Source organism: Sycon ciliatum, chromosome 7 (assembly GCF_964019385.1).
Source record: "Sycon ciliatum chromosome 7, ocSycCili1.1, whole genome shotgun sequence".
NCBI classification, from domain to species: domain Eukaryota; kingdom Metazoa; phylum Porifera; class Calcarea; order Leucosolenida; family Sycettidae; genus Sycon; species Sycon ciliatum.
In genome coordinates this window covers 1,864,073-1,886,183 of record NC_088649.1, presented here as the reverse complement: position 1 = coordinate 1,886,183, position 22,111 = coordinate 1,864,073, and the positions used below count along the sequence as shown (strand labels likewise).

The 22,111-nt window shown below is 46.7% G+C and overlaps 1 protein-coding gene across 1 annotated transcript; it reads left to right on the top strand.

Moving 5' to 3' along the window:
* The first annotated feature begins 128 nt into the window (after window positions 1-128).
* Window positions 129-18,608, top strand: LOC135820704 (uncharacterized). Its single transcript, XM_065333709.1, has 7 exons — window positions 129-613; window positions 5,105-5,858; window positions 7,387-7,437; window positions 13,952-14,069; window positions 15,509-15,683; window positions 16,447-16,563; window positions 17,295-18,608. Exons 1-7 carry the CDS (start codon window positions 470-472, stop codon window positions 17,310-17,312), a joined length of 1,377 nt encoding a protein of 458 aa, XP_065189781.1. The 5' UTR covers window positions 129-469; the 3' UTR covers window positions 17,313-18,608.
* Window positions 18,609-22,111: the final 3,503 nt, after the last annotated feature.

The window sequence follows — 22,111 nt, the reverse complement described above, 5'->3', positions numbered from 1 at the left end:
AAACTCGACAAAACAGCTATCGCTAACAAACTACAAAGGATCGATCCTGCACTGCAGCGCAGGCACATGTTTTGTAGCATCAAGAGTACATAACCTGGTTATGTACTCTTGGTAGCATGCATCTTGGACTTGGGCACAGATCGGGTTGCTGTTCATTTTTTTGTTCTTTGTGATCAGCAGTTTGCAGCAGCATCAGGCAGCCTGTAAACAATTTGGGAGCAGGAGAGAATCGAGCAGGTTTTCTATTTCCCGTGTTCTACCTTCGTTATTTCCTTGGTTGTTGATAGTCGTGTTGTCGACCACTGTTAGTTGGCCGTGCTGGGCCTAGCTAAGGCCGAACAAAGCATTGAAATAATAATGATGTAATTGATTTCTTACAAGTACATGATTGTATTGAATTAGTTAGTACTAGTTGTGATTTGAAAGATCCAGCTGCACGCCTACGACCCATCGTAGGCAGGCCAGTGAGATGTGGTTGAAGCTGCGAGCATTCTTGACTAGGTCTCCGCCGGTGGTGTTGATCCAGCTGGCATTTTTCATCTTCTCGTTCGGTTTGTTCTCTCTGAGTATCTTCATACGGTCAGCGAAAGTTCAAGACTTCCAGTCCGATAAGGTATGGGCAAATGTGCATGCAAATGTTGGTTTGAATTATTATTTAAATTCGCAGGACCAAACGGGCAGAGCTGCTCAATAGCAGGGGGGAGGGGGGCTGTACCGTACTTCTTATTGAATATTGTGCATGCGAATATGCATGGCTGTACTTGTTATGTACTTAAGTTTGTCATTTTGATTTCCTTTGATCTCTGGAGTAGTAGTAGGGTGATGAAGATTGCAGTATGCTGGTACAGTACTCGAGCACCCGAAGTCACTGTGACCAAGAGCGTAGCTGGTCCAACTTTTAGGGGGATGCACGATGATTATATTCATGACTCAGGTCGTGCTGTAACAATTACACAGTGGTGCGTAGTGGAGGGCTCGAACTATAGTAGTCCCAGTTCAGGGGCGTCGCACACGCTACGGTCACTACGGTACGGTCACTACGTCACACACGGTACGGTCACTACGATATTGACCGTACCACTATTGCCCCAGGTACCACTATTGCCCCAGGTACCACTATTGCCCCAGGTACCACTATTGCCCCAGGTACCACTATTTGCCCTAGGTACCACTATTGCCCCAGGTACCACTATTGCCCCACGTACCACTATTTGCCCCAGGTACCACTATTTGCCCCAGGTACCACTATTGCCCCAGGTACCACTATTGCCCCAGGTACCACTATTGCCCCAGGTACCACTATTTGCCCCAGGTACCACTATTGCCCCAGGTACCACTATTGCCCCAGGTACCACTATTGCCCAAGGTACCACTATTTGCCCCAGGTACCACTATTGCCCCAGGTACCACTATTTGCCCCAGTTACCACTATTTGCCCCAGGTACCACTATTGCCCCAGGTACCACCGTGAATCAACAAAATACACTTATCTGGGATCTAAAATTTCAAAAATGTCGGCTCAGCCACCACTCCCCCACGAGTAAATTGTACTTCAGATGGCTGACCGTAGCACACTAAAATATTTTGCGACACCCCTGCAGTTCACCATACCATACAATACAAATAATACCCATCCGCAGATGATGGCAGGTCCTGAAAGGACCGACGGTGTTCCAGTCATGGGGAACAGAACTTCGAGTGGCGAGTGAGGTCCTGGCGACGGCGAAAATCTCGGCCACACGGGCACCTGAAATCACGGACACATGTTCAGGCGGCTGGATGGTGTTACAAGCCAGTCTCTACTCACGCTGGTCCTCGGCTAGGCTGCACCAGTCACGCACCCACACATGCCCCCTCCCCCCCCCCCCCCCCCCCACACACACACATGTGCAGACTGCCGATTTTGGAGGCTTGTCAGGACCTGCCGACAATTGACCTTCTCCTGCCGACAGTTGACCTTCTCCTGCCGACAATAGCCCTGAAAAGTCCAATTTTGACCTTCTTGGTTTAGAAAACATGGTTCAGATTTTTTCTGATCATCACGAGTATTTTCCATAGACAGCTCTCTCCTAAGGTGCTAAGCGATATCATCGTCTGGCTCGAGAAAACCTGGAGTCAGCAAGCAAAGTAGCTTTTATCCAACTGAACAAGACCGGGACACTCAGCCTTCGAACTATTTGAAGTTAGTAGTTCGATCGGACGCTCAATTATTTTGACTTTTGTCAGTACGACCGTACTCATGCAGTATATGCGCACTGCACTTGCACCTCGTGCCGGTGCACCAGCAGTGCATGCACACACTCGTAGTGTGTGTGTATTATACACACACACGTGCGCATACACACACACACACACACACACACTTGTACTTGTACTTGCTCGCTGCCAAAACTGGTCACGTGGGTCTCCCCGGGAGAGGGGGAGAGACTCAAAAGGAATCTTGCAAAGATAACTCAATTGGCTATTGAACCACCCAACGGCCGACACCTTCTGAAATCCCCAAACTAGGGTGGACTTGAAATGAATCGACCACCAATGCACACCTGGTCTACACCACACAGATTACATCGGAATAGGACGGCCAAGACAGTTACCCATGCACACCCTACACTTGCTGGGGTAACCAGTATAGACAGCACGCTGCTTTGATAAAAGCAGATGCCAGATGCACTTGTACCTTGAAGTGAAATTGCAGCACACACACACACACACACCACCACCACCACCGCCACCACTTGACAAACTTGCACTGGACCAATAGCAGCAACAGCTGTGAAAAGCTCTGGAATAATTACTCACTTTCCCACCAGCTACCACACCATTCTGTCAGACTATTACTTTTTTTAATTGCTATTCATTTCTAGATGTGTTGTCCCGTATCTCCATCGTGTTGTACCGTATAACCGACCCTAGTGTTTTTTCAAATAAGACTGGTCAGCGGTGAATGCTCACATCACATGTGCGCGTGTGTGCGCGTGTGTGTGTGTGTGCATGTGTGTGTGTGTGTGTGTGTGTTCACGTGCTTGTGTGTGTGCGGTGTGTGTGTGTTGTGCTGCGGCAAAGTGCCATTACGGTGCCTCTTTCACGTGTACCATTCGACATGTATCCATCTGTATATGCATATCCTGTTGTCTGTTGTTCAATCTGTGCCAGTGGATGAACAACTTGTGTTGTATCCATCTGTATATGCATTGCCTGTTGTCTGTTGATCAATCTGTGCCAGTGGATGAACAACTTGTGTTGTATCCATCTGTATATGCATTGCCTGTTGTCTGTTGTTCAATCTGTGCCAGTGGATGAACAACTTGTGTTGTATCCATCTGTATATGCATTGCCAGTTGTCTGTTGTTCAATCTGTGCCAGTGGATGAACAACTTGTGTTGTATCCATCTGTATATGCATTGCCAGTTGTCTGTTGATCAATCTGTGCCAGTGGATGAACAACTTGTGTTGTATCCATCTGTATATGCATTGCCAGTTGTCTGTTGATCAATCTGTGCCAGTGGATGAACAACTTGTGTTGTATCCATCTGTATATGCATTGCCAGTTGTCTGTTGTTCAATCTGTGCCAGTGGATGAACAACTTGTGTTGTATCCATCTGTATATGCATTGCCTGTTGTCTGTTGATCAATCTGTGCCAATGGATGAACAACTTGTGTTGTATCCATCTGTATATGCATTGCCTGTTGTCTGTTGATCAATCTGTGCCAGTGGATGAACAACTTGTGTTGTATCCATCTGTATATGCATTGCCTGTTGTCTGTTGATCAATCTGTGCCAGTGGATGAACAACTTGTGTTGTATCCATCTGTATATGCATTGCCTGTTGTCTGTTGATCAATCTGTGCCAGTGGATGAACAACTTGTGTTGTATCCATCTGTATATGCATTGCCTGTTGTCTGTTGATCAATCTGTGCCAGTGGATGAACAACTTGTGTTGTATCCATCTGTATATGCATTGCCTGTTGTCTGTTGTTCAATCTGTGCCAGTGGATGAACAACTTGTGTTGTATCCATCTGTATATGCATTGCCAGTTGTCTGTTGATCAATCTGTGCCAGTGGATGAACAACTTGTGTTGTATCCATCTGTATATGCATTGCCAGTTGTCTGTTGTTCAATCTGTGCCAGTGGATGAACAACTTGTGTTGTATCCATCTGTATATGCATTGCCTGTTGTCTGTTGTTCAATCTGTGCCAGTGGATGAACAACTTGTGTTGTATCCATCTGTATATGCATTGCCTGTTGTCTGTTGTTCAATCTGTGCCAGTGGATGAACAACTTGTGTTGTATCCATCTGTATATGCATTGCCAGTTGTCTGTTGTTCAATCTGTGCCAGTGGATGAACAACTTGTGTTGTATCCATCTGTATATGCATTGCCTGTTGTCTGTTGTTCAATCTGTGCCAGTGGATGAACAACTTGTGTTGTATCCATCTGTATATGCATTGCCTGTTGTCTGTTGTTCAATCTGTGCCAGTGGATGAACAACTTGTGTTGTATCCATCTGTATATGCATTGCCTGTTGTCTGTTGTTCAATCTGTGCCAGTGGATGAACAACTTGTGTTGTATCCATCTGTATATGCATTGCCTGTTGTCTGTTGTTCAATCTGTGCCAGTGGATGAACAACTTGTGTTGTATCCATCTGTATATGCATTGCCTGTTGTCTGTTGTTCAATCTGTGCCAGTGGATGAACAACTTGTGTTGTATCCATCTGTATATGCATTGCCAGTTGTCTGTTGATCAATCTGTGCCAGTGGATGAACAACTTGTGTTTGTGTGTGACAAGCGCCTAGCCCGCATGGAGCAAGGAGGGCACGTGCCCCCCCCCCCCCCCCCCCCCCCCCCTCGCCTACTACAAATTGTAGGTTCAGCATGCACATAATGACCATGAAGACATACGCCAGTCATCCTACATGTAGGCTTCACGTAATGATACAGCTGCCGCGCCCCTGAATGTGTGTGGGCACACGTTGCTATGGCTTCTGCTGTAGCATCGATATCATCGCTGGGCATCAAAGGTCAAGTGTGTGTGCGTGTGTGTGTGTGTGTGTGTGTGCTTGTGTGTGTGTGTGTGTGTGTGTTGTCACCAATGCAGGCATGGTCTCATGTTTACGGGGATCTCAGCCAGTCCTACATGTGTGCCCCTGCCCTGGAGCACATCAGTACACTAAGCACGGCACTGGAACCCGACAAAAGGACATCGCATTACCAACATATTCGTCTGGATAACGGCGTGTGCGTAGCACCCCTTGATGCTGCTGCTGCTGCCGCTGCAGGGAAAGGAACGACGAAACCACCAGCCGCAGCAGCAGTAGGCGCAAATCCACCACCAGCAGCCACAGCAACAGGTGCAAAGTCCCCGACAGCACAAGGCACCAAAACATCGCGAGCAGCAGTAGAAGCCAAGACGATTGCAGCCAAGACGGCTAAGGATATCGCAGCAAATGCGGCGGCGGCGGCATCAAAGACAGGCAGCAGCTCAGCAACCCGTCATCGGCGCGGTGTGTCTGTGGCTAGTCCACTCGACGAAACTCCCCTGGAACGTTCCATACTGGATACGGTATGGAAGAGAGCTGTCAAACCTCACATGAAGGTCGGCAAGTCATCCAGGTCAGGTGACACGGTGAATACCAGAGCAAATCCAGCTAACCATGCTAAGCCCAAGAAGAAAGCTAGCAAGAAACACAAGAAGAAGAAAGCGAAGAAGTTCAAGCGTATTCTACATAGTGTGGTGCTGCTATGGGCATTGACTAGTCAGAAAGCGTGTGCGTGGAAGGAAGCCATTGCTGGTAATGTGTCAATCATCCATGTCGGCGGAACCGTCTGTGGATCGCAGCTAGGGATGACCGGTGAGTGATCACCTCCTTGTGTGTGTGTGCGCGCGCGTGTGTGTGTGTGTGTGTATGTGTGGGTGTTGATGCGTGCGTGCATGTGTGCACGCGCTAGAATGCAGAATGTTCGGGAGTTCAATGCCTCTCTTCTGGTGTGCCTGCATCGAAGAAAGACTTGGCTGAAATGCCACAATATTTAATTCTTCTTTTTCTGTTAAATTTGAAGCCATCCTCCCCTGCCCTCTCTCTCTCTCTCTCTCTCTCTCTCTCTCTCTCTCTCTCTCTCTCTCTCTCTCTCTCTCTCTCTCTCTCTCTCTCTCTCTCTCTCTCTCTCTCTCTCTCTCTCTCTCTCTCTCCCCCCCCCCCTCCCCTCTGACGGGTGCTGGTATATGTGACGTTTCGACAATAAATGTCTTCTTAGAATCGCAATGAATAGTGGTTCAGTGGGTCACGTGACCATATCCACATGTGATACATCATTTTGATCAGTGTATCACAGTGCACACACCTATGCTACTCTAGCAGGACTCATGTGCCTGGGGTCCTCAGACCTGTCAAGTGTCGTGCATGCACCATGTACATCTACACTTCCTGCACTGATGTGTAGATCTACCATGCATGATGCACCATGCATGGTGCATCATGCATGGTGCATCATGCATGGTGCATCATGCAATGCGTACATGCACTAGCACTGGCGGGTGTCGTCGGTCGCGTTGAGCGAGTAGTCGCCTTATCCGAGCTGTTTTGAACGTGAATGCGTTCGTGACATGGAACAGTGGTCACCATGGTCGAGTGGTCGCCGTATCCGAGTGGTCGCCATTACAGGTTTTACTGTAGTACCGAATGTGCGGTCATTAGGAATATGCATAGACCGGTACATACAATACTAATGCAACGGTTTGGTTTGGTTTCTCGTGATCGTCTTCAGTCAGACTACATCACTGAATGGTGAACAAAGATGATCAAGGTCTTTTAAACAAGTGCAGTCAGTGATGTAATCTGACTTAAGACCATCACGAGAAAACTTTCTCAGAGAAACCAAACCGTTCCATCGCTGATGTGCGTATATATTATGCATGTTCATAAAGACTGCGCATGTTTGTTGGATAAGAAGACCACCTGGTCACGGCGACCACTTTTTCTCGTCCCTTGAGGGGTCGCCTTAGACATGTTTCACCGTAGTCATTGTGATTCTTAGATTATTATCTACTGGTCCACTTTTCAAATGTCTTCTTCAGAAAGATATTAATAGACTGGGCAGAGCAGGGTTAAGATAAGGGGAGGAGTGTGCCAAAGTGCTGCGATGATTTCTACTAGGAGCAAACATGCCTGCCCGTCTGTATGTCTGTACGGATGTATGTCCGTCTGTATGTCTCTCTGGCCATCTGTATGTCCGTCTGTATGTCCGTCTGTATGTCCGTCTGTATGTCAGTCTATCTGCCTGTCTGTTTGCCTGTCCTTTTCTCTCCTTTCATAGTAGTATTTTGTTCATTCTGTGTGCATGTGGGTGTGCTTGCGTGCGCGCGCACGTGTGTGTGTCCAGATGGCAATATGTCCCGCGTTTCGTTTCTGGGCGAGCTACCCATGTCAAAGTGTAAGGTATTTGGTGTGTGTGGCTTCACTAGTCTATTTGCTGCGAAAACCAGTACACTCGAACGTCTCTTATCCGGGGGGCGCCTTGGGACCGGGCACTGCCCGTATCTCAGATTTGCGCGTATCTCCGAACAGCTCATCTACCATGTATCATACCAGTTTTTGAAGACGTGCACATGTTCAGAATAAAAAAATAATCAATTGTTGAATATGTGTTGATTACACAGGTTGGAAGTGACAAGTAAGAACTTGTGCATACGAAAAAAAAGAAAGAAAAAAGAGAGTTCTAAACCCCAAAATTCGAAGCATTTTTGCCATATGAACTCAAGCTGAAGGTACCCGGTAGAGAGACGTGCCCGTATCTGAGGCGTCCGGATAAGAGATGTTTGAGTGTACTGTAAACCCCCTGATTTTGCCGACACATAAACCTAAGAGTGAATTTAGGGAATCGGTCAAATTCGCTAAAGTTCGGGGTCTCGAATCACCAGAACGGTACTATCACATACATGTGCATAGCACCGCATACCTAGTACAGTCGACCTACTCTTATAACGATATTTGCGTCACACCAAGAAATATGTTATAAGGGTAATATTGTTATAGGGGTAACTGGTTTATTTCATACACATACGTCATAATGCATGGATTTCGTTTATTTTTAACACTCTTCATAGCATAAAAAACTGACGTACATGCACATTCTGTGCACAGCAAGATGCCCACTGCCGCACTGGTGCCCCATTGCATTTCGTTCTGTCCCAGCGACTTATCAAGTGAAGCTTGCCCTACCTGGATAGTGGGCTCTACATATTCCCTGCTAGATATTGTTATAAAATGGAAAATGTCGATTGGTCAGCCCATTTTATATCGTTATAGGGGTAATATCGTTATAGCAATATTGTTACCGAAGGATGTACCCAGAGTGCTGACAGTGCTCAACACCACAAAGGCAGAGCGTAATACACAACAGAACAACAAGGACAATCAATGCTTGTTTGCTGCTACTTTTAGCATGAAACTTAAAGGAGCAGCAAACAAGCCTTGATTGTCCTTGTTGTTCTGTTGTGTAGCAATATTGTTACATGTACCTGTCTATGTTACTGTGTAGTAACTCAGTTATCTTTCTTCGGAGCTTTTTTTCTTCCTTTCGTCACGAGTACACATGGGCCTCAACCAGCGAAAACAGCCCTTAGGGTCAAATTTTTCAAAATTCTTTTTCGGTTAGAAATTTGTTGAAACACATATACTGAAGGACCTCAACCAAGAAAAAGTTCAATATTCCGATTCAAAACGGGTGTGTACACTAATATACAAGGTGTACTCCAAATTGATGCAATGTATGTATACGATGTACGTGTACAATAAACATTCAGCATTCTAAGGTGGATAGGCAGCTTGAATACCTTGAAATAGTGCAGTAAGCAGCTAGAATGACAAAGAATAGCTGAAGAGTGTGGAGACATGATCGACTTATTTGCAGCTGCATCCTGCGTGGAGTCGTTCCGCAATGTCTTCCATTTCTTCCTCCGCAGCTGGCGACACGACGTCGCTGCTGTCACTAGCCCCAGAGTCAGAATTTATCTCAGGTGATGACTCCTCATCTTCCGACTCTGACGAGTCATCGACCACCTTGAGCCGCAACGCAGATGGCGGCTGCGATTCCGCCTCGCTGTCGACATCGATGTCGGAACCAAAGAACGTCTCATCCTCACTCTGAACTTCAGCGGCTACTTCAGCATCCACTCCCCACCAGGCTTGAGCTAGCTGTACACAATGACTGAAAAAATTACGAAACCTCTAAGGGTCGTTTTCGCTCATATACTGTTGGTCTACATGTAGTAGCAAGAGTAGATAAACCAGAGTGTGCAACTGTGCATATCAGATCTGAAACAGCGCAGTTCGTGCACTACGTCACCCTGATGAGGTCAGCCAAGCCGCGACTTGCGTACAGCTCAAATTTTCATGTTTCATAGCCCGGAAATCAGCCAAGTTTGCTTGATTTTAGACGTCCTGTTTCAGGATTTCGGTGTTTTGTGTGACTGTGTACGCTGCGTACATCCACCGACAAGTAAAGTCACCAGGCTATCCGTATCAAAAACCGAAATCAGGACAAACTCAGTGACCTGCACCACCGCGACTGGTTACGCAACTTTTCACCGTACCTTTGGCTTACCATGCCGTCAGAAATGACGTAGTGCACGAATTACGCTCTCACAGGAACCATCCCGAGTTGCACACTCTGGTTTATGTACTCTTGGTACTCAGGGGACACGATAAGATTTCGAAATTGCTCTGACACAATGTCCTGCCACTTCTGGAACCGGTCGGACATGGCCGGACACTGTGATTTTTTTTACAAGTCTGGTACTCAGCACTCATAATAAAAAATAATTGTTATTATTGGCTACACGACACCACTGCTTATATAATGCACACATGCATGTACCGGTACATGCTACATCACCCTGTGGTATACCGTATTGCTGGTCACATCAAGGATGATCATCACACTGATCTCCAGTATTGTAACTCTGATTCAAATCGCTGTGCGTTTTTCAGCAAGCATAGTAACTGTGATATGAGTGTGCAGTGTTTCTGCACATTTCGGATTTGACCTGGGTTTTCAGCGGCAGATCAAAGACATTCATTTTTACGCAGTCGACAAAAGACAAAGTGGGCATCCGCTTGCCCATTCTAACTTCTTGTTGCCAACTCCAAGATCGACAACATGTCACTACTCGAGTTGGCTGAAGGCTCCCATCTTTGCAAACGCGATGTGCTCTTTGAACAGCACGTAGTTTCTACGCGACGTTGAACTTCTGACTTATTTCGCTGCTGCTGCTCCGTCGATCTTGCACAGCGCCTGTGCAACAGGAGCGTACTTGACTGGATTTGCAGAAGACTGCTCCTTTCGATAGAGGCATATCGCAAGCTGGCACACATTTCTGACGCCTTGTTTCCCTGGAACAGGGACGTTTTCAATATTTCGGATTGTACAAGCGCCTCGCGGAATAGTCCCTATTGTAGCGAGAAAGGAAGAAATTTCATTTCAAAACTCCTCGATCGTTTGCTACGCTCAAACTGGAGCTACACTGAAGTGGACAGCTCCCTGTCTTGCTGTAAAACCCTGTTGTCAAAGGTTGCTGCTCTGACTTCGTGAGACTTCTTCCCAGGCAGAGCGCCATTGTCCTCAGCCGTTCTCTTTCCCAGCGACGCTATTTTGTGAATTTCGATCGGACAGATTGTCCGTTCAAGAAAAAAAGCACCGGATTCGAATCGAAAATGGTCGGAAAATGTCCGATGTCCGACCGTTATCGTGTGCCCTGGTACTAGTAGTACTCCGTTGGCTCACGTTACCCAAACAACTGTTTACTCCCATCGCTAAAATTAAAGGTCACTAAACGTAGATTTTTCATCCAGCGCATGCGCCGAGTGTGAACAGCAACTGAATCGAGCGGTTGTCAGTTGACAAACCCTCTTTTAAAGAGTTGGTGGACAAGCCGTTGATTATTCACTCTCATTGTAATATCAAAAAAGTATTCTTTCTAGACCAAAGAGTGGTATATTTGACAACATTTAATAACGATAGAAATTTTTACGATACTTCTCCAGACGTTTCGTTGTTCTGAACAACATCGTCAGTGGATAAAGAACTGACGATGTTGTTCAGAACAACGAAACGTCTGGAGAAGTATCGTAAAAATTTCTATCGTTATTAAATGTTGTCAAATATACCACTCTTTGGTCTAGAAAGAATACTTTTTGAAACCCTCTTTTCTTGCTAAATATATTGGTCGCTAAAATGAGGGTTTTTATACAGTACAGTCAAATCTGTCGTAAGCGACCGCCGCCCCTTGGTGCAAGAAAAAGCGGTCTCTTACGGCAGATGTATGGTAAATCCGGCATACCGGGCATGCATATATGCTTCCATGTACTCAAATCGACGAGAATAATGTGATTTTTAGTATCATTTTATTGGATATTCAATAGAATATAGGGGTGCCAGGGCCAGTCGATCGCACTTGCAAGACAGCGCATTTTCACACCTTGCAGTTGACAGCGCACTGGCAAGTACAGTTTCGCACCTGACTGAACGACATACGTGGGTCGCGGTCGCGGTCGCTTACATGTATACAGCAGATTTGAATGCAGCCACCATGCATGAAATCGCGGTCGCTGGTCGCGCACAGCAGATGGTCGCTCTGGACAGATCAATTTGTATGTGAAACCGTCGGTGCACGGAAAATCGGTCGCTAACGGTAGATGGTCGCCTACAGCAGAGGTCGCTAACGGTAGATGGTCGCCTACAGCAGAGGTCGCTAACGGTAGATGGTCGCCTACAGCAGAGGTCGCTAACGGTAGATGGTCGCCTACAGCAGAGGTCGCTAACGGTAGATGGTCGCCTACAGCAGAGGTCGCTAACGGTAGATGGTCGCCTACAGCAGAGGTCGCTAACGGTAGATGGTCGCCTACAGCAGAGGTCGCTAACGGTAGATGGTCGCCTACAGCAGAGGTCGCTAACGGTAGATGGTCGCCTACAGCATAGGTCGCTAACGGTAGATGGTCGCCTACAGCAGAGGTCGCTAACGGTAGATGGTCGCCTACAGCAGAGGTCGCTAACGGTAGATGGTCGCCTACAGCAGAGGTCGCTAACGGTAGATGGTCGCCTACAGCAGAGGTCGCTAACGGCAGATTTGACTCTACTTGTTTTTTGGCTTTTTTTTTACTAAGTCCACTATAAGACATGTGAACTCAGTGGTGTGAAGCAAGCCTCAATGGTGTACGGCAATTCCCGACTTCTTCACCATCTTTAGAAAGTTTAATTAAAATAGAAGAAATCACATGGAAACGAGTTATGAAGCAACTGTCCACGACTGTAACAAGATAATACGCAGTCAGAAAGTGCGATAACAGGGCACAAAACTGACGGGCTACTGAGACATTCAACGACATGATTGTGATTGCTTCTATTTTATTTGTATTTACTGGCTCCGTATCCGAGTTACATTTATAGAGGTTCCATGGAGATAAAAATGACTCTATTCATTGCACTCAGATCTTTTGACAGGAGGGGGGTCATTTTCCGTGACTAAGCATATGTCACTGGCGCCATGGCGCGGACTACAGCCCACAGACTGTAATCATGTTATTAAGAGTACTTGGGCCATGGTACTGCGGTGGACATAGAAATCGGGTGGAATGATCACGGCTGGCGGACGGCCTTACTTGCTTAGCGCTTACACACACTGTGAAGCAGGATTCACAGAAGCAGTTTTGCAATGCGACGCACGATGCGACGGCCGCGAAACCGGGAAATCCCCAAATCGCACCCACTGCGCAGCTCTCGCAAACCGGCCCATCGCACAAGTTGAGCTTGGCTCAGCTTTTGCGATGGGCCAAGCGATACGGCGTACGATGTTGACCTTTTCTGCAGCAAACTTGTACAAAGGTTCCAGAGTTGCTTATAGATTTGTAAAAGTTGTACGAAGCCATGCAAATACCACTGTGATGTGGTCACCAGCACTGGACTTGGCGCCTAATCCGCAAAGCGACGTCGCATCGGCAGACTTCTTCTGTGTATGGCATTTCGTGAGTTCGCATCGCACGCCCGATGACATGCGCATGATCTGTACGTTGTGTGTGTGTGTGCGCGCGTCTGTTCTTTGCACGTGCGTGTCTGGATGTTGTGTGTGTGTGTGTGTGTTCACCTCAATTATTCTCCTTGTTTTTTTTTTCTCGCTGTTGTCTCCCGCTTCTGGGAGCGACGTGGCCATTTTGTGGCAGTTGTACATAGTAGCAAGAGTACATAACCCCCCAGAGTGTGCAACTCCCACATACCCTGTTGTCCCGACAGAATTTCAAGTTGACGTCATTATTTATGACGCAATGCTCCTTGCAGCAGTGATTTACAACATGTGTACGGGTGTCAACGCATCACACGTTTTTCTTTGCAATAATTTGTGCAGGATCGATCGGCTTCGGTCAACCACAGGTTCCGGATTCGTCTGATAATCCGTGTACAGTGCGCATTGCATCATCAAAATGACGTCAACTTGAAATTCTGTCGGGACAGCACCCATAGTGGAGTTGCACACTCTGGGGGGTTATGTACTCTTGATAGTAGTAGTAGTAGTGTCTGTGTGTGTGTGTGTGAAAAATAGGGATTCACTGGCTAGAAAAAGTCACTTCAAACAGCTGTGTGGTGGATACCAGGCTAAAAATAGTGGCGGTCAATTCATCAGCCTTGCAAGCTGTTGAATGGTGTAATCCCAGCACAAGTTGCTATGTCTAACATAGCTGTTCGCTATCATCGCTCCCGCAATGGGCATGTCTGAGGTCTGAGGTGTGTGTGTGTGTGTCTGTTCTTTGCACGTGCGTGTCTGTACATTGTGTGTGCGTGTCTGTACGTTGTGTCTGTGCGTGTCTGTTCTTTGCACGTGCGTGTATGTTCTTTGCACGTGTGTGTACGTTCTTTGCACGTGTGTGTACGTGTCTGTTCTTTGCACTTTCCCCAGTGGATGAATGCTGCCGGCGGAAATCTGACAAGAAGACGGGTGATACGGACTGTACGGAGGAAATCAAAACGTGTGTCTCGACTTGGTTATCATCTGACAGGCTTCCACCGTTGACAAGGTACTGAGACGGTACTACCGGTATACGCCTATTGCGCAATGACGTAATTTGTACCGTAAACACCCCACACAGCCACACCTGGGTGTGTTGAACAGTGCATTGCTGATCCCAGCGTACTCACATAACACCCCACACAGCCACACCTGGGTGTGTTGAACAGTGCATTGCTGATCCCAGTGTACTCACATAACACCCCACACAGCCACACCTGGGCATGGTCATCTGGGGTGTTGAACAGTGCATTGCTGATCCCAGTGTACTCACATAACACCCCACACAGCCACACCTGGGCATGGTCGTCTGGGTGTGTTGAACAGTGCATTGCTGATCCCAGTGTACTCACATAACACCCCACACAGCCACACCTGGGCATGGTCGTCTGGGGTGTTGAACAGTGCATTGCTGATCCCAGTGTACTCACATAACACCCCACACGGCCACACCTGGGCATGGTCGTCTGGGGTGTTGAACAGTGCATTGCTGATCCCAGTGTACTCACATAACACCCCACACAGCCACCCCTGGGCATGGTCGTCAGGGGGTGTTGAACAGTGCATTGCTGATCCCAGCGTACTCACATAACACTCCACACAGCCACCTGGGCATGGTCGTCTGGGTGTGTTGAACAGTGCATTGCTGATCCCAGCGTACTCACATAACACCCCACACAGCCACACCTGGGCAGGGTCGTCTGGGTGTGTTGAACAGTACATTGCTGATCCCAGCGTACTCACATAACACTCCACACAGCCACACCTGGGCATGGTCGTCTGGGTGTGTTGAACAGTGCATTGCTGATCCCAGCGTACTCGCATAACACTCCACACAGCCACCTGTGCATGGTCGTCTGGGTATGTTGAACAGTGCATTGCTGATCCCAGCGTACTCACATAACACTCCACACAGCCACACCTGGGCATGGTCGTCTGGGTGTGTTGAACAGTACATTGCTGATCCCAGTGTACTCACATAACACCCCACACAGCCACCCCTGGGCATGGTCATCTGGGTATGTTGAACAGTGCATTGCTGATCCCAGTGTACTCACATAACACTCCACACAGCCACACCTGGGCATGGTCATCTGGGTGTGTTGAACAGTGCATTGCTGATCCCAGCGTACTCACATGCAGTACTCAGCTATGTGTACAGTATGAAGTATGATATGTGTACAGTGTCACCTAGGAGGTGTGTATCAAAGTTACCAATCATTGAGGAGCCACTATGTTTCCCAAGCCCCCCGTCCCCTACATTTTTTCCTGGCTAGAACCGTGAGTGATTGTATGGAAGAAGACTCCGGTTGTACCATTGTGATAATTATGGCAATCCAATTGTGTTAGTTAGAATTGCATGCTGTAGCAAACTGTGAGTATTGAGAGAGGAAAGCAATTCAACACGTCTCACACCTTTCCTGGTTCTATGCTATTGCAACCACATAGGAGTCCCCCGGCGTGCAAGGCGTTTGATGAGTTGCACCTTCCCTGGCTTCCAGTCTACTCGCACAAATCCATGAAAACTGGCGCCGGCCTGTGTGCCAACACCACGGCTGTATATACCCCAAAGCCGAGGAAGTTCCATCAGAAGTCGTTTCTCTTCGACATCACAGTCACTAAGGTTAGTGGTACAGCTAACCGCTGTGTCAGTCTTGGCTCTTGAATGTTTTCTACTTGTGTACACGGTGTGTTTGTCTATGGTATACAGCTTACCAGCACACGCAGCACAGAAGCCATGTAATTTTTTCGACTAGGCCTTTCATTCCATTACTCTTCAGGTCGAATACAATGGTGATTAACAAGGCAGTAAGCAATATAGAGGTTACACGATTACATGATCAATGGAGATGCTTGGGGGAAGTCGCGCATTCGCGGCACAGTGCTGCACTTGCGTTGACGAATCGCACTGTATACTAAGCGCCTATTAGAGAAACCGCCATGAAATCATTCGCGTAACCTCTATTTGTCACGAGGGACACATGGATGCAGCGAACGGGATATTCGGTCTTTGACCACTTAGTGGCAGGTATGATCTACTCACCTCCCACCGCTTTAGGAGCTGCATCTGTGCCTTGATCCACAGAGGGTAGTGACTGTGTTCCTACGGATGTGGAATACTCAGTCTGACCCAAGGCTCACGCGACCTGTGAATTTATTTTATTCTATTGGTCCCTTGTGCAAAGTCCTCTCGCTGCTTTCCTAGTTTGTGACTCTGTCAGCAGTACTACACCTCCGTCTCACTCTGTCTGTGTGTTTGTGTGTGTTCTCTCTCTCTCTCTCTCTCTCTCTCTCTCTCTCTCTCTCTCTCTCTCTCTCTCTCTCTCTCTCTCTCTCTCTCTCTGTCTTTGCTGTATGCATGGCTCACACATCATACACATATGTAGAGTGAACTTCACAGTGCATCGGAGAAGCTCAGTACACTTGGTGCGTGTCTGCTGCTTGTTTCCATGGCAATGATGGCTGGCTTCCTCTACTCTGTCAAGCCGGAGAAAAGAATTGTGGTAAGCTGTGTTGTCATGGCAATAGATAGGTTCCGAACCACGTAAAGTAGTGCACGTAAAGTTGACCAACTTTACGTTAGTAAGTGGGAAAAAACCCTGAATTCGCCAGTTTGCACTCCACTTACGGAAAGTTGTCTATGTAGAGTTCGTAAATGGAGCTCTACTATCAGAGGTGCTCTGTAGGTGGGTTGGGGTATGCGTTTATGACTCTCTCCCTAGGTTGTACGCTGTTGCGTTCGGAGTTGCCAAGGGCAGCTACGTGTTTGGAAAAACCCGTACGGCGGAACACAGATCCGCAAGCAGTGTACGTAAGACTTTCCGTAGATCGACTACGTTTTTTTACGAACGTAATTACGTTGTGCGGATTTTCTCTAAAAAAAGTCTAATGCTTGGATTTTCCATTCTTATTTGGTGCTTGTACATTCACAAACATGTAGTACATAGTGTACATGTGTACTGTATTATGCAGTGTCGAATGACATACACACCGAGGGAGTACCGTGAATCTTTGTCTTCATTTTTGTTTAGTGCTGCTTGGCGTCCGAATGTCTTTAAGGGAATGGGATGATAGATGATTTGCCGGGTTGCCCGAATGAACACCTCTGTGTGCGTCTGGGCGTGTGTGTGTGTGTGCGTGCATGTGTGTGTGTGTGTCTGTCTGTCTGTGTGTGTTTGTATGTATGTGTCTGTCGGCTCATGTGCGCACATGTGCCTGTCGTCATTTTCTCCAGGCTGTTGAGAAGCTCTAGTGTAGAATGTGCAGCAGCAGCACCATCACGAGCAGCCCCGTTACCAGTAGCAGCAGCAGCAACAGCCTGGGCGAACGTGATTACCTCTGTAACCACCAGGACCAGCACCAACACCAGCACCAGCAACATTGTATATTGGTATACAGGAGCCAGTTGACCGGTCGCTAATCCTCGTCGCACTCTGCTGGTACTGTTCTTCCTGTGTGGCAGTTGTATCTTCTATTGTGTGCTGGAATCACGGTCTGGGTGTGAGGTCAGTGTGTGCAGGCTACATACTGCATATTACTGCTGCGCTTGGAGCCCTTTAGCCGTGACTCCTGCTCTTGAAGTCCTGAGACAATGGCTGCTGTTCTTGGAGTCCCCAAGCTGTGGTTCCTGTTCTTGGAGTCCCCAAGCTGTGACTCTGTTTTTGAAGTCCTGAGGCAATGGCTCCTGCTCTTGAAGTCCTGGAGGCACGGCTCCTGTTTTTGAAGTCCCCAAGCTGTGACTCTGTTTTTGGAGTCTCCAAGCTGCGGCTTTGTTCTTGGAGCCCTTGAGCAATGGCTCCTGCTCTTGAAGTCGTGAGGCTGTGGCTCCTGCTCTTGAAACTCTCTCTCTCTTTCTCTCTCTCTCTCTCTCTCTCTCTCTCTCTCTCTCTCTCTCTCTCTCTCTCTCGCTCTGCCAGCAGTAGCTATTAAAACGACTTTCCTGTAGGCTTAGGATTTTATTTCGCCACCGCCGGCGTGTCTGAAAGCGGTCCAGTGCAGTACAGCGTGTATGCATACCAGCACTGTACCGCAGTTCACGTGCACTCTGCCGCTGTTTACGGGTGCATGTGCGCACACGCAATCTGCTTTTTGCTGCCTTTTTTTAGGACATGTTTTGTTTGAACGTGACATTTGCCAAGGTGAATAGTAATGTATCTGCTGTGCAGATCAACCGTCGCTTTTTTAAATATTACGATATGCCGGCTTATCATCTGCTACCCCTTTACGTTGCACACACTCGTGCGCGCACGTGCACATACGCATACACGTACAAGCACATGCACACACACACACACACACACACACACACACGTCCGCGCTTCTTGTTTCAACTCGACGCGATCACTTGATCACCTGTGCAATCTTGATGGCTGGCCCAACATTACATCACCTCTCACTGTAGTACAGTTCTCTATCTCATCACTTGATATACTGTAATGTGCAGCTGTCTGTTTGTACTCTAAATTCAGAAATTTTAGGTGCTCAACATTTTCTGTATGAGGGCAAAAGGCGAGGTTAAGCGAACGGAAATTTTCTGTACAGAGAAGCAGTTCCCTATTGCCTTATGTGTGCTAGTGCTTGTTCGGTGTATTGAAATTTATTTATGAATCAGATGCACCGAAAGTACCGAAAATAAAAGTACACCGAAAGTTGTGAAATTATAGTATTCGAATCAAGAGTACGAGTACTGTCATGGACATGGAAATCCTGTTGAATGGCCGGGGCCTGCGCCCTCAGACTCAGTGCCTGCGCCCTCAGTGCCTGCACCGTCAGACTCAGTGCCTGCACCCTCAGACTCAGTGCCTGCGCCCTCAGACTCAGTGCCTGCGCCCTCAGTGCCTGCGCCCTCAGACTCAGTGCCTGCGCCCTCAGTGCCTGCGCCCTCAGACTCAGTGCGTACAGTACATTGCATGTGTGTACCGTATGCGTACTCACGACTGCATGGCCAGCGCCTGGGGCTGCTTGACCTCTGACCGTATTTCCATGTCCACGACAGTGCATAATTATAACCCCAAGAGTGTGCAACGCCCCCGCCCCCGCATACCCTGCTGTTCCGACAAAGTTTCAAGTTGACATTGATGTTGTTCATGATGCAATGCTCGACGCACACTTCATGTACAGCCTTTGTACGTGGTGTCAAATTTCTCTTCAACCTCCCCCCCCCCCCCCTCCCCCAAGTCTTGAAACGATCACATACAAACGGTACATACTAGTACTGTATCGATATTTTTTTCCTTTTTTCTGAACGTACTCAAGCATACAAACTGTGCATCGATATTTTATTTTTCGAGAAACGACCAGGCACTCAACCCCCTCCTCCCCCCCCCCCCCCCCCCAAACGACTAGTTTTCGTTTCTAAATATCTACATGTATATTTACGGAGGGCCCCTTTTAATCTGACCGCCCAGTCAAAAATCGACGACTATTAGCCCTTTCCCAAAGCCGGTGCCGCCCTTTTTGGCCCTTTTTGGAAAAGCCCGTTTCTTTCGCCCTTTATTGCGTTTTTTGGTGAATATCGCCCTTTTTGAGCTTTTTTAGCTGAAAAAGTGCTAAAATCTGTTTGCTCATGCATGCGGTCACAGTTTCCGAGTGCTCGATCTGGATGGGCCTTGGCACCCCGCATTTTAGGGGGGGGGGGGGCTAAAGTTGGTGAATCTTGTACCCGGTGTAAAAAGTGGGTTTTTTTTACTTTACTTCCTGTTTTGCCTTTCGTGGACCCATAAATGGAAGAGTGCGTATTCATTTCTCAGCTTGGGTTCATACATGTACATGTATATCTGAACATGTATCATGGCTATGCTTCACTGAAAAAAGAGCACTTTTTGCCTGTTTTCACTGAAAAAAGAGCACTTTTTCAGCATATTTTGAGGGACGCGAAAAGCACTAAGTGCGAATTAAAAGAGCACTTTTGGGAAAGGGCTAACGACTATCCGTCGGTGACTGCTGTAACTCACTTATTTTTGACCGAGCCGTCTTCGCATTTTCCGAAAAGAAGTTACCGGTATACGTCTCTGAATGCGGGCTGTTTTCACACCGTGTACGAAACAAGTTTCCAAATGATGTAACTTTGGCCATGATTATGCTGCCCTCCTAAAACTTTGCTTCGAGGCTTCCCCGATGGTGTATCCCAAAAGCGTTAGTGTCATGAAGTACAAAATCGTTAGTGTCCTGAAGTACAAAATCGTTAGTGTCATGAAGTACAAAATCGTTAGTGTCCTGAAGTACAAAATCGTTAGTGTCATGAAGTACAAAATCGTTAGTAGAGAGGTTGCGCACAACGAAAATTCGTAGCGCCGTAACGAATATTTTAACGAAAAAAGCTAACGAATATTCGTCAACCGTGAGGTTGCGCACAACGCGTGAACGTTTTCGTAGTGGGTCGACACGGCGGCCGCGCGGGTACGAAGAGTCAAGACAAGGAGTTGTAAAATATCAATATTTTAGTACTCCAGGTGACGAAAAATATTCTCGTAGATCTGCTCTGTTTCGGTCACGTTTGGACGGATCTTCGGAGCAACTTTCGTTACTCGAACCCGGACGGTCGAAATCTAACGAATTTTCGTTGTGCGCAACCTCTCTAGTGTCATGAAGTACAAAATCGTTAGTGTCATTAAGTACAAAATCGTTAGTGTCATGAAGTACAAAATCGTTAGTGTCATGAAGTACAAAATCGTCAGTACAGTGAGTAGTTAAACCCAACACGAATGAAAAATGTGAAATCGTTAGTGTCATGAAGTACAAAATCGTTAGTGTCATGAAGTACAAAATCGTTAGTGTCATGAAGTACAAAATCGTTAGTGTCCTGAAGTACAAAATCGTTAGTGTCATGAAGTACAAAATCGTTAGTGTCATGAAGTACAAAATCGTTAGTGTCATTAAGTACAAAATCGTTAGTGTCATGAAGTACAAAATCGTTAGTGTCATGAAGTACAAAATCGTCAGTACAGTGAGTAGTTAAACCCAACACGAATGAAAAATGTGAAATCGTTAGTGTCATGAAGTACAAAATCGTTAGTGTCATGAAGTACAAAATCGTCAGTACAGTGAGTAGTTAAACCCAACACGAATGAAAAATGTGAAATCGTTAGTGTCATGAAGTACAAAATCGTTAGTGTCATGAAGTACAAAATCGTTAGTGTCATGAAGTACAAAATCGTTAGTGTCATGAAGTACAAAATCGTTAGTGTCATGAAGTACAAAATCGTTAGTGTCATGAAGTACAAAATCGTTAGTGTCATGAAGTACAAAATCGTTAGTGTCATGAAGTACAAAATCGTTAGTGTCATGAAGTACAAAATCGTTAGTGTCATGAAGTACAAAATCGTTAGTGTCATGAAGTACAAAATCGTTAGTGTCATGAAGTACAAAATCGTTAGTGTCATGAAGTACAAAATCGTTAGTGTCATGAAGTACAAAATCGTTAGTGTCATGAAGTACAAAATCGTTAGTGTCATGAAGTACAAAATCGTCAGTACAGTGAGTAGTTAAACCCAACACGAATGAAAAATGTGAAATCGTTAGTGTCATGAAGCATTAAGACATGCCAGGATATCAGGAAATTCAAAGTCCAGCTTTCCACACTGTCTCATCCGAAGTGATCCCATGTATTACTAATGTGCCTCCCTTTCTTTTTCTCTCCCTATCTCCTTTCCCTCTCTGACAGCATCTTTCTTTTTCTCCCTTTTAGCTTGCCGTGGTTGGCTATCACCTGACCTCTCATGTTTATTGGCAGTCTTCGGACGGGCCAGGAGATGTTGAATAAATAAATAAATGAAGTACAAAATCGTTAGTGTCATGAAGTACAAAATCGTTAGTGTCATGAAGTACAAAATCGTTAGTGTCCTGAAGTACAAAATCGTTAGTGTCATGAAGTACAAAATCGTTAGTGTCATGAAGTACAAAATCGTTAGTGTCATGAAGTACAAAATCGTTAGTGTCATGAAGTACAAAATCGTTAGTGTCATGAAGTACAAAATCGTCAGTACAGTGAGTAGTTAAACCCAACACGAATGAAAAATGTGAAATCGTTAGTGTCATGAAGTACAAAATCGT